Source organism: Clytia hemisphaerica, unplaced genomic scaffold (genome assembly GCF_902728285.1).
Source record: "Clytia hemisphaerica strain Z4C2 unplaced genomic scaffold, Clytia hemisphaerica genome assembly, whole genome shotgun sequence".
Taxonomy (NCBI): domain Eukaryota; kingdom Metazoa; phylum Cnidaria; class Hydrozoa; order Leptothecata; family Clytiidae; genus Clytia; species Clytia hemisphaerica.
The window spans coordinates 316,682-329,173 of NW_027104441.1; the positions used below are offsets into that span (position 1 = coordinate 316,682).

General features: G+C 36.1%; 1 protein-coding gene across 2 annotated transcripts; it reads right to left on the minus strand.

Moving 5' to 3' along the window:
• Positions 1-10,743, minus strand: LOC136820907 (thioredoxin 1-like). Of its 2 annotated transcripts, none has more exons than XM_067077143.1 (4): positions 10,635-10,743; positions 3,515-3,689; positions 1,814-1,937; positions 1-271 (listed from the first exon to the last, which is right to left on the minus strand). In XM_067077143.1, the coding sequence occupies exons 2-4, from the start codon at positions 3,667-3,669 to the stop codon at positions 146-148; spliced, it is 405 nt and encodes a 134-aa protein (XP_066933244.1). In that variant the 5' UTR covers positions 3,670-3,689; positions 10,635-10,743; the 3' UTR covers positions 1-145. The 2 variants fall into 2 exon arrangements, with proteins under 2 accessions (XP_066933244.1, XP_066933243.1); XM_067077142.1 differs by having other exon boundaries at positions 10,629-10,742.
• Positions 10,744-12,492: the final 1,749 nt, after the last annotated feature.

The following is a 12,492-nucleotide window of genomic DNA, read 5'->3' on the forward strand; positions in this document are numbered from 1 at the left end:
CATTTTATTCATCAAGTGAAAATTCTTTTAATCTTCAAGTCGTGCGTAATTATTACTCCACTCCACTCCACTCCACACCATACTAAATAAAGAGCTAAAGGACCAGTTAGAAAATTCAAACTTTTAGGTATCACTTTAGTTCTCATTAAGATTGACTAGCAGCCAATACATCATCAACAAATTGGATGATCTGATCTTGTGGTTTTGCACCGACAGCCGTTTGTACGATTTTTCCTTTATTCAGGCCAACCAGGTAAGGAATAGACATCACCTAAAAAATAATGTAAATTTTAAATAATAAATATTTACCTCGTTTACAGTTTCTTTCGTACTTAAAGCTTTTTTGTTTTTTTTTATAAGGGGCAAGTGTGTGGTATCGTTTGCTTACTCATTAATTTTGATTTACAAGCTTTTTGATATTGAATTGACATGGATGTGGAGCAAGATTGGTCAGATAGAGAGGAAAATAAAATCCTTTTTTGCTTATACCAGCACAACATAACAATAGGCAGACCTACCCTGATATGAAACGGGAACATACACTTTCATGTAAAAGAAAACCTTTAAGCGAGGGATTAATTCCCACGTATCAGATGCGATTAAAGTATGAGGCCCTAGGAGGTAGAGGAACACAAAAAAGGCAGACTAAGTAGGATAAAGTACGAATGGTTTTTGAATGCGGTCGAAACACACTGATCTAGGTAAAGTATGCTTTATGCTGTACTGTAAGTCTCTGACTTTGAGCACAAGGAAATCGAACTTAAGCTGGTCTCCACTTGCGCGCGCTGCGATCGCACTTTTTCGAACAATTCCATTGGCGCAATCTGACGTAACGGTTGAAAAAAGTTGAAATGTATTCAACTTTTTTTTCAAGCCCGCACTACATTTTTATGAAAGGTTAAAGGTGCGATTGCTGCGCACTCAAGTGGAGACCGGCCTTTTATCCCCAATGTTGAGAGTCACCCCGATTAACGGTTAAGCTAGTTCTTCTACAGCAGAATTTCTAGACACAATGCATATTGAAACTATCCCGTTGTATCTGAATCAAAAAGTTAAAAAAACTCAATCATATCAGTTACTTATTATAAAGTAAGACAAGTCTTTTGGATAGTCTGAATCATAGACCTACAAAACCTCTAGGCTAGCAGCATCCTTCTTCCTTCTGATGTATTTTGTTATAAGGGATGCGAATTACCGCCCACAAATTTTTTGATTGATAACTTTCTTGGAATCGTTGGAATCAATCCAGTGAGGAAGGGTATTATGGTAAAGAAGTTCATAAATTTCCTTTTTTATCTAAATTGGGTGACAAAGGTTAAATAAAAAGGGTCACATTACAGAAATTTGTTAAGCGGAGAGATTTTTCAAATCTGCTTCGCATTCCTTATAATAAAAGAAATACTACAGGGACGCGCTACAAAAGCCGAGTAAATGGTAAAGGATGCTGTCAACCTAACCCGATCCAAGGAAATCTTATCATGTAACAAAATTATTATGTTGAAAATAATTGCAGCGTCAGTGAATTGAACAGCTTCAAAACACTGGCTATCATTCATTGGGGACGGAACGGTTAGCTCTAGTTTAAGACAGCCGACTTCCTGCCCTACCTATTCTAATTGTTACAGTGGGTCAAAAGTGGGCACAAAGTTGGCAGTTATAATTTTTGCTCGAAATAGATTGAAATAAGTCATTGCATTGACATCAAAAGAGGGCAATGCGTCGACTTTAGACAGCCAACTTTATGCCCATTTTAATAGACCGGGCGAAAAGTTGGCCATCTAAACCAGAGCTAATTCAAGATGAAGATGCTTACATCATATTCCATTGCTAAATCTTGTAATTCATCAACATCAACTTTGACCAAGTTGATTTTCCCTTCGTAATTCTGAATGACACTTTTCAGAGTGGGATCCATCTGCTTGCAAGGACCACACCATCTAAAATTATAAACGAAAATAAACTTAATCAAAGCGTAATTGCTTGATAATTAATTTATAACATCTAAAAGATAGTGGATATCTGAAGATTTCTCACTAGTTCAAATGTTCTTCTGCTTACAAGGACCACGCCGTCTAAAATTATAAGCAAAAATAAACTTAATCAAAGCGTACTTGCCCAATAGTTATTTTGTCACATCTAAAAAGGTAGTAGATATGTAAAGATTTCTCTCTATAATTTAAATGTTCTTAAAATAATGTTCAGACCCATAAAATTCTTAAGCCTTCAGATAAAAAGCATTACACATTGGAAATTCACGATGGTATCACTCTGATGTGAGACTTAAGGATATTTATTAAATTCCCTGAAATCCTCACTCAGAAGTCAATTTTATTCAATTCCAGTAAAGTAGGATAAAATAAAAGTTAAAAAATAAAATAAAAAAACCTCCCAATTGCTGACACTAAACATTGAAACAGCTTTAAAGTTTAAGCTGACTTCCATAAAAATGGCCAAAAAACGTCAGATAGACATTGAAATGACCAAACTTTGAAAAGGCTTATTTATATCTTTGCATATCTATACATAGAAATTGAGCTCTACTTTTCTCTAAATACAAACATTGATACTACTGGGTGGAAGGAAAGCTAGAGTAAAAGGTTTATTTTTTTTCGTTTCACTTGTGATTATTGTTGTTTCAGATACCTTTGAAATTAAAGAGGAAATCTCAAATTAAAATTCAATCAATACATTCATCAGCCCTTCGTGGCACAGTCAGATTTTGAAGAGGATGATCACAAAAATACATGCAAATTCTTTTCGAAGACAGTATCGAAAACACAAACGCAGGAGCAATCTTTTGAAAAACCTTAGATACGCTTGCATTGTTACATTGGTATATACATAGTGCAATTTATTCCAATGCCTAAAAATAATTTAATTCATAGTTCGGACCCCCCTTTCTTAAGGGGGGGGGGGGGTGAAACCTCCGAAAAAATGAAGAAGGGGGATCAGAAATTTTCATGAAAAAAGGGGGGTAGCAAGGAAGAGGGATAGTTTAAGAAGGGAGGCTTTATATATATTGATTGCAGATTATTTTCAAGCACTGTTATGAAATTTGGTCTTCATGAAAGGAAGTTTTCTATTAGATTAGTATGAGTCAAAAAGATGAAAGAAGTTTATTATTTCGCTTTCTCTCTCTAAAGATATTTCACATATATTTGTTAGCAATTTTTGTCCAAAATCCTTGGGGGATAGGCATTTTTTAAGGTTGGGGATGCCAAGAAGGGAGGGTCATTTGAGAAGGTCACATCTCTTTCCGCACTATGAATTTGTACTCCACCATAGAGATTTCTGTCATATGGGAATAGAGTTTTGGTGTAGGAGTTCGTTAGATGGTATTTAGGGGCTTTTCATAGGAGGTGGGCTGGCTGGATCAGTTGGACTGACAAAGGTGAGATTAAATTTTATTGTGTTCATATATAGGATGAGGCTTGATAAGTATATTTAATCAATACACAGTAAAAATACAAGGAAAGTGCAGGTATGGAGGCATACAAACAAGATAAATTCTTACGTGGCGTGAAAATCTATGATAACAGGGACTTCAGATTTCAAGACTTTTTCATCAAATTCTTGCGGTGAAGTGATGTCAATTGTCAGCATTCTACGAGCAGCAGTAATCATTGGGCTGAACATAGTCCTGTGATGTGATATCAATCGAAATGCCATGATGTGGTATTGAAATTACTCTGAAAATTATTAAGAATAATTCATAGTGAAAACTTGTCTAAAAGCTGTCAACCAAAGTCATAGAACGTGATAAAACACTGCAAAATTTCAACCAAATTTAACGACTTTGTTGTGTTCAGAGCAGGTAGTCCTAAAGTTTTAATCTGCTTTTTTGTAGGTTTTATCACACTCCTGCTTCTGATTTTAATTTCTAAATCTATAATCTCAGTATTTTCTTGGTCACATTATAACCTCTCATTTCAAAGCTTTTTTTAATTTTAAGATTTTACCACATAATTTTTGAATTTTTCAATTCTTATTATAATTTATCAAATTTTATGTTGTAGGTATCCAGACAAAAACTTGCATCAGTGGAGGGAAACGTGTAGCCCTCAAATGAATGACCTGGAAGGTCATTAAAATACAAAGTTAAAACAAAACAAACCTATACAAAATTTGTGGGTGGTAAAATGTATATCTCCTAATCATAAAGTGATGTCATGCATAATTATGTCTATATAATATCATTATTAAATTTGAGGTTAAACGTCCAGCAGCCTTAGAGAAACGTTTTCCCGCCATCTTAAAATTTATGATCAAGCATGATTTTTTATTATCAAAGCACGCTGTTTCATTCATTTCTTGCAAAAATTAGTTGCACGGCAAATATGAGATTCTAAAAATGGTAGAATAGAGCATTTCTCCAGGTGCGTCTGGGCAGATAAAATTAATAGATTTTCAAAAACGACTTGCTGGGCCAGTCCGGGCGGCCTCCGAGCGCCTAAAATATGCAATTTGAAGACTTGAAATATTTTGATACTTTCACATATTTTAATAATAAAACTGCATTTTAGATAAAATTCAACGTGTTTTTAGTAATTTCACTGTAATTAAATAAATGTATTTTAGGTAAATAATTGATATGGTGATCTTTAAATACTTTTACACCCTGTACAAATACACTTGAATCTCATGCTTCAAGATCGAAATCGAATTTTTTTCTCCTGTATTTGCGGTGGACTGCATGCGCTGCAAAATGCAAGCTTACATCACTTTCGTTAACAATCCCAGGCGCCAAAACCCCATGCAAATGATTGCAAGGATTTATAAATAGAGACTGGTTAAGAATCAAGGTAAAATAAGGAGGTCCATAAGAAATGTCTCACATGAATTTTAAAGTGAATTAGAGGACTGAGACATCGAAAATAAAGTTTTCGAAAATGCTGCCCAGATGGTTATCCTTTTTTTGATAAATAGATCTTAGCACGGAATATTTCGGGCGGCATCCGGGCGTGTTCAAGGGTCGTGAAATGATCTGTCACAGCTAAGTCTACCATTTTAGCCTGGCACAGGAATTGAGCCGAGAATGCTTACAGAACGCTTGCAGAATCACTGCAAGCTCCCACGCGGGTGAAAAATTTGTCAATCATTGTCTCAAGGGAAGAGCACTATTACGATAGTCGGCGGATCATCAATAGACAATAGTATTATCCCTCTATTTTCATTCCTAGAAATTTTGCAAAAAAAAGGAAAAATAGAAAAGTTGTATTTTTTATTGCTCTATTCACATACTGAATTTGAAAGATCTTCTATGTGGTGTTTTTTTGTAATCTCCAAAAAACAGATTTTAGCTTTTAAGTAGGGGAGTCAACCAAATTTTCAAACTTAATCAGAAGAAACAAAAGTAGGCTCATCTGATAGCCCTAAGCATAAGAAAAAAAATTTGGGGTTACCTTTGAGAAATGATAAAGTACTTCAAAAGATATAAGAAAAACGGATTGTGAAGAACTCACTGTTTTGGTCAAAATGCGTCCAACCTCTTCCAAGTCAAATCGAAAGTGCTGCGCGCACCAAAATATTCCAAAATGGGGCGCAGAAGCAGACTACCCAAGCTTAAGGATTATTTTGACGCCTGCTGATAATGTGAAAAGTTAAAGAAAAGTATAAAAATGATGTTCGACGAGTTCGATGAAAGTTCGATGTGGTTCGATGAAAGTTCGATGAAAGTTCGATGTGGTTCGATGAAAGTTAAATGTGGTTCGATGATTGTGTCGGATTGATTCTAACTACTTTTCTTTACCTTTCAGAAAATTACGAGGTTGTTTAATCAAAACACAGGCACTGTATGCTTCACTCATTATTGCTCATTTGAAATAATAGTAATAGAGATGACACTTTCTTTAAAGAAAGTAATAAAAATTGTAAAAGCTCCAGCTTGTCCCATCCGATGGGGTAGATATTAATAGAATGGCCCGCGAGAATAGACCTTTTTTCAAAGAGGACGTCCTGTTGAATAATTATGTAGTCCAGCCATAAAAACAATGATATAGCCATGCATAATTACTGTATCATGCATATTGTAATTTCTATTTCTATTTCTATATATTTATTTGCATAAATTCATTAGAATTACTTTCGCAAATATTTAACAAAAATTTTTTAAGGAAAATAAAAAAATTTAAGTGTATTAAATTAAGTTTATTTAAAATGTACATATAATGGTTAAAATATTAAAATAGTAAATAATAAATAATTGATGAGTAAGTTTAAATAGTAAGTTAAAAATAGTCTTTCAAGAAAAACTAACAGTAGTTAGGAATTTAACGAAGGCAAAAATTTGCAAAAGTTTGTCGCGAGGTAGATTATAGAAATGACTGGAAATTAGGAAATTGGACAGAAGCTTAAGTGTTTTGTCTTAAAAGTAATTGAAAAGTGTATATGATTATAATACTTATTTAATAGTCAAAGAGTTTCTAAATTCATCCCTTTCTTTTAAATTTACAATTCCATTGTCCAAGCTATTCCATAGTTTGATAGTGAAAGGAAAAAATGACTTTTCATAAACTTTAAGTTTTGCATGGATCAAGTTATATCTTACATTAGAAGTCCTTTATCTTGTTGGTAGTAAAGACTTCTCCGTGTATTTAAAGCCATTTACGCAATGAAATAACATTTTCAAACAAGATAAGTCTCTTTGCATTTCAAGAGAATCGAGATTCAATCGTTTAGCCATTGCTGTTGGGCTGTAATGGTATGCCCAGCTTTGCGCTGGACCATTTCGATCTTGCTAGATAATGTTGTGTTGTTATGAGGGCACCAGACAGGGCTAGCATATTCGAGAATTGGGCGGATGAATATTTTGTAGCATTTGAATTTGGTCTCTTTAAGACATGATTGAAGGTTGCGTTGCAGGAAAAGTCTCACATTGGTAGCTTTAGAGACAATCGTGTTAACGTGGTCTTTCCAATTTAGCTTTTTTTTATGGTTACCCTTAAGTATTTGGCTTTGCTGACTGTTTCTAGTTTCTCATTGTGAATGAAGTAATCACAGACAGTAGGTTTTACTTTATTTGTTATTCGCAAAACTTTATACTTCTTGGGATGGAATTCCATGGACCAATCCTCTTCCCATTTTTGTAACTTGTCAAGGTCGTTTTGGAAAATAGTGGTGTCGTATAGGCTACGAATGATACGATGTAGGAGTGAGTCGTCAGCAAGTGTGGATTCGATTGTGAGTGGCATATCGTTAATATATATGAGAAAGAGTAATGGGCCCAATACAGATCCCTGTGGTACTCCTGATTCAACTTTTGATTGTGGGGACGTAGATCCTCGGACAACAACACATTGGGTTCTGTTGGATAGAAAGTCAGTGATCCACGATAATATTTCATTTCGAATGCCGTAGTGATGCAATTTGACGAGTAGCTTTCTGTGGTTAACTTTATCGAAAGCCTTGCTAAAGTCTAGAAGGACTGAGTCAATCTGTTCATTGTTGTTAAGGGCTTTTGCAAATTTATCAACCGTTGCTAGTAATTGTGTTTCGCATGAGCGTTGTTTGCGAAAATCGTGTTGAGCATCACTAAGTGTACCGTCTTTCTCGAGATGGGTCATGATATGGTTGAATAGGATGTGTTCCATGATCTTGCAGGAAATAGAAGTGAGGCTGACTGGTCGATAGTTTTCAGCAGTTGATCTGCGTTTGTTTCCTCCTTTGTGAATTGGAGTGACAATGCCTTTTTTCCAGTCTTCCGGTACTTTCCCTTGTTTAAGTGAGGTGGTGAATAGTTTGCATTTGCATCTGTAATCTCTTCAGCACATTCTTTAAGAAATCGAGCAGGTATTTTGTCAGGTCCGCATGCTTTACCGGAATCAATGTTTTTCAATAGTTTTTCAATTCCATTTCTTGTAAAGGGGAACTAAACATTTTTTTGAAAATACCTAAATCACATCACATATTATACTTCCAAGGAATGACCTCTGAAAATAATTTTCTCTAAAAACTTCTCTATCAAAAGATATAGCTCTTTATGTTTACAGAAAATCTAATCTTTTTAAAGCAATGCGTATTTTGTTAGGGGAATAGGTCGAGCCATCTGCTTGGCGTAAATACGTTCAGAAAGTAATTGGAAAAGCTCTTACTTTTAGTTGATAGAGAACCTTTAACTTTTTAGTGTAGCCATAACTTTTTATCCACAAATGGTTTAACCAAGAGACAGAATTCATTAAAAAGCCATTTTTGAGTGGAGTAAAACTATGTTTGAACTTTCGAAAACAAGTGAGTGAAAATGATTTTAGAGTCGATTGAAAAAATTGAACTTTTTATTGGAATAAGCTGAAAACCCCAAATTTAGTCTACGTAAAACTGAATCCTTCCTGATGCCTGAAATCAAAAATGATTTTACTATCTTCCTATTATTTCTTGTTCACGAAATATGAAGCTTTAAAGTTGATGAACATACACAAAATTCATAGAAAATATGAACGATATGACGTCACAAACATGTGTAAAGTGGGGGTTCATTTAAACAAATTATCCGTTTTTTAAAGAAGGTTTTATCAGTCAGGAACAGTCGCCTTATTAGGAGACGCCTCCTGATTAGGAGACGCCTCCTGATTAGGAGACGTCTCCTGATTAGGAGACATGTAGGTCGCTTGGGGTCGCTTGATTAAGAGACCCGTCTCCTAATTAGGAGACATAAAACTTTGATCTCAATTTTAAGGGCTTTAGGCTTTTCCGCGCATTTTGAAACTAGTTTTAATGGAAAGAGCAGCTTCGAATTAGTAAAGTTTTAAAAAAATTATCAAAATTTCTCGGTGCAATCGATCACAATCCTAATTTAAAGCACTACAAGGAAGCCCCTCTTGATTTTTTTCATGTCCGCCATTTTTCTTTTTGAGACGCTTTTGTTCAGAAGACAGATTCTTACTTCTGATTGGTTCTTATGGATTATTAGAATAGTGATTGATTCCACCGGTGGATTTTTCTGAAAATCACCATATGGAATCAATTTTTTGTGCTCTTTCCATTGGGAGCAATCAAATCATGCACAGTTTGCTCGTTCACGAGATAATTACACCCGTCTCCTGATTAGGAGACGTGAACCTCCTGACCTCCTGATTAGGAGACGGGTCTCCTAATCAGGAGGCGTCTCCTAATAAGGCGACTGTTCCTGACTCTTTATACAAAATAGGAAAGACATTGAGAGTGGAAATTATATTTTTTCGAAGTTATACTGTGTTGTGTAGTTCTTGGAGACAAAAAAAGCATGAACTCAAAAAATGTTTAGTTCCCCTTTAATATTGGCAATGTCTGAACCTTTGGGATCGTTGATTGTTGGAGTTATAACATTGTCCTTGGAGAAAACACTGCAATAATGTTGATTGAGAAGTTGGGCGATTTCACCATCATCTGACAGAGTGTAGACCTAAAGCTCTAAAACACCATCTAATAACATGAAAACCAGAATTTGATTCTTCAATGGGAATCAAAACTATAAAGTGCACTTACAAACATCAATTTGTCAGATCTAACAAAATTAATAACCGCACTGTCATCATTGACAATAAAACAAACGATTTTCTGTCAAGAGCCTTGTAAACATTCCAACAACTTCCATCGAAATGATCTATCGCAGCTCAGTCTACCATTTTACCGCGGTCCGAGGATTGAGCCGAGAACTCTCGCAGAGCGCCCGAGCTCCCGCGCGGCGCGCACCGCGGGGATGAAAACTTCAATCTGTCAATCATTTTCTCAAGCGAAGAGTACGCGAAGCGATTCTAGCTTGACGATAGTGTCGCGGATCATCAATGGATAGTATTCAATTATCATTATCCCTTTATTTTCATTACTAGAACTTTTGCAAAAAAAAGGAAAAATACAAAAGTTGTATTTTTTACTGCTCTATTTACATACTGAATTTGAAAGATCTTCTATGTGGCGTTTTTTTGCAAACTTCAAAAAACTGATTTTTGTCCTGCCTTTGCGGGATTTTGGCCCAAGTGCTTGAGTGCAGCATAGGGTACAAAGTCCAAACATGCGTTTCCCGTAATTTTTGTATGAAAAGTTAGGTCTATACTGTCTGAGTGGGTTTGTCCATTTCTTTGTCAATGAGTGGCGCAACTCCAGCAATATCATTTTGTTTAGATTTGATATATTTAAAAAGTTTCTTTTTATTTCCTGTTAATAATAACTATGCATGGTTTTATCATTGTTTTTCTGCTGGACTACACAATTATTCAAAAAGGGTGCGTGGCCTCTTTGAAAAAAGATCTATGGCCCGTGGACGGTCGCCAATTTGCCCTCGGAATATAAATAAAAAATTGGCCGTAAGGTATAAATCGATTCAATTGAACCAATCAAACTTCAGTTGTATTCATCGAACTGCGATCGAACTATAAATCGTATAATCGAACAGTCATCGAACTTTACGAAAGTTATCCCGGTTAGATAGGTGTGTGATTGGGTTCAGTAATTGAACAGCTACCGTTTGATAGGGTTGGATTACTAGTTCGCTAATCGAACAGTTTGATAATCGAACAGTTCGATTGACACCACCTGGATATTCAAAATGCAATATTTTGGCTATAACGGGCATACACCTTAAAGTGCTAACAAAAACTCCTGCATTAACCATTACCATTGGTATTTGGTTTGTAAAAGGTGTTTCTTAAACCTACCTTTACCTTCTATCTTTAACTTGCTGCTGTTGTGGCTGTGTTGCTAGCAGTGCTTTTTGTATTTTTGTCACTTGTCTGAAGGAAGGATACATGAAAGGAAAGAATTTGCTACACGCGAGTGAGTTATAGGCAGCCAAATGCACCGCGATTGAATTTGTTTTTCACCGATCTCTTTTTTATTAGATTGTAAACATGATATTCGAGTCTTTTTCTGAAGACAGTTTAGCTTTATTTTAGAGTTCGGTGAAGAGCCGTCTGCCATCTGTCTGTCGTCTTTTCTGTCGGTGTCTGGCACATTGATTTAAAAGCCTGAAGGGCTAGAGTAGAATCTCTAACCTTTCTCAGGCAAGAAAAAGTGGAGCCACTTATTTTTTCCATCCAGAACGCGCCCAGAACGCGCTGTAATCATGATGACGGGTTGTATCTATTGGTTCCTTTGTTTTCGAGGACTGCATTTTTTGAAATCTTGGGTAGGTAGAAAACCTGGCCCACCTCTCTGGCCCGGGCCATATGGCCTACCCTTGGCCCATCCTTTGGCCCACCTTCAAACATTTTTTTCCCCGATTTTATTCTCGGACAACCAGGTTATAATGATATGTGTGCGTCGGTATGCGCTATAATTTCAATGTGATTTCGCGTTGGCGTTATTGCATCAGCCGTTTTACGTCAAACAATTGGTCAAATCTTCTAAATTCCTAAATGCTAAGAATTAAACGCTTTTTTTATAAGAATAGTGTACTTTGGATGAGAGGATCAATTATTCTTAAGAAAGTGCCAAAATTGAGGGTGAAATATTCTTAACGTAGGTCTTGTCTGACCAAGGGATAAGAACCTTAAAATTTTTAATTTAATTCAACCGAAGTCAGCCTAATGGAAGCGCATCGTGCTCTTGCACTAGGGATTCCGAGTTCGAGTCGGGTTCGGGTCAACGTCAAAGTTTTTTGCCAGGTTTTGATACTTTATGTTTTTTTGGGTGAAGATTCCGAAAAAAGGGGTCCGAAGTCCTGAAAAGTTGAAGAAACAGCGCCACGGGGGTTGTTGGTACCCGTAGAGGACTTAACCAGACCCTCTCCCGGGGGTCCCCTTAATCTATGTCAGGTGTATAAAATGCAGACTCAAAACTTTTTATTTATTTTTTGTTTATTTCAGTCTGGTTGTTTTTCTAAATGCCAGAAAAACCAAAGTCCAACCTCAGAATTGGTTTGCAGATTTTCAGAATGATAAGAATCAAATCTTTTTTAGAGTTGTAAGGTGGGCCAAAGGGTAGGCCATATGGCCCGGGCCAGAGAGGTGGGCCAGGTTTTCTACCTACCCTGAAATCTTGCAATAGATTTTAGTTTTAAACCAGCGTTTGTGTAAGAAGCACGCGTGGGCGTTCTGGATGGGAAATAACTGACTTCGTTTCCTATCCAAGAATCTAGCCCAATCAAGCTTGGAAGTCAATGGTCTGGCAGTCTGGAGCGTCTGGAGTACCGTCTGGTTGGGATCCCCGTCTGGTTGGTCTGGTTGTACAGAAAGGCATTTAAAACTCAGTTCAACAAAAATATGGCCAAGGTAATTTTCACTTCTCAGTTTATTTGTCGGGCATCCTTGTCTGTTTATTAACTTTTATGGCTTTTTTTTGGATAGTTATGCCACTCTCTGCTGGCTGACTTGCTGACTGCCAGAAAGTGAAAGTTTAAAAGTTTTGACTCCTCGAGAAAAAAAATTACTCAGACCTCTACCCACCCGTAGGTCTCTTGAAAAATAAGAAATAATCAATGAAATACAAAAATACAATGACAGTTAATAGTGGAAGTACCTTGATTTTAAGCATGTTCAAAGTTCACAATAAAATTTTTATTACGGAAACCAAAACAAGTGA

Bases quoted from the DNA above. Each gene is read 5' to 3' on its own strand.
- LOC136820907 (XM_067077143.1), bottom strand. From the start codon at position 3,669: ATGGCATTTCGATTGATATCACATCACAGGACTATGTTCAGCCCAATG. The intron at 1,938-3,514 runs GTAAGAATTTAT...TTATAATTTTAG, and splicing joins ATCATAGATTTTCACGCCAC to ATGGTGTGGTCCTTGCAAGC. The intron at 272-1,813 runs GTAAGCATCTTC...ATTATTTTTTAG, and splicing joins ATTTAGCAATGGAATATGAT to GTGATGTCTATTCCTTACCT.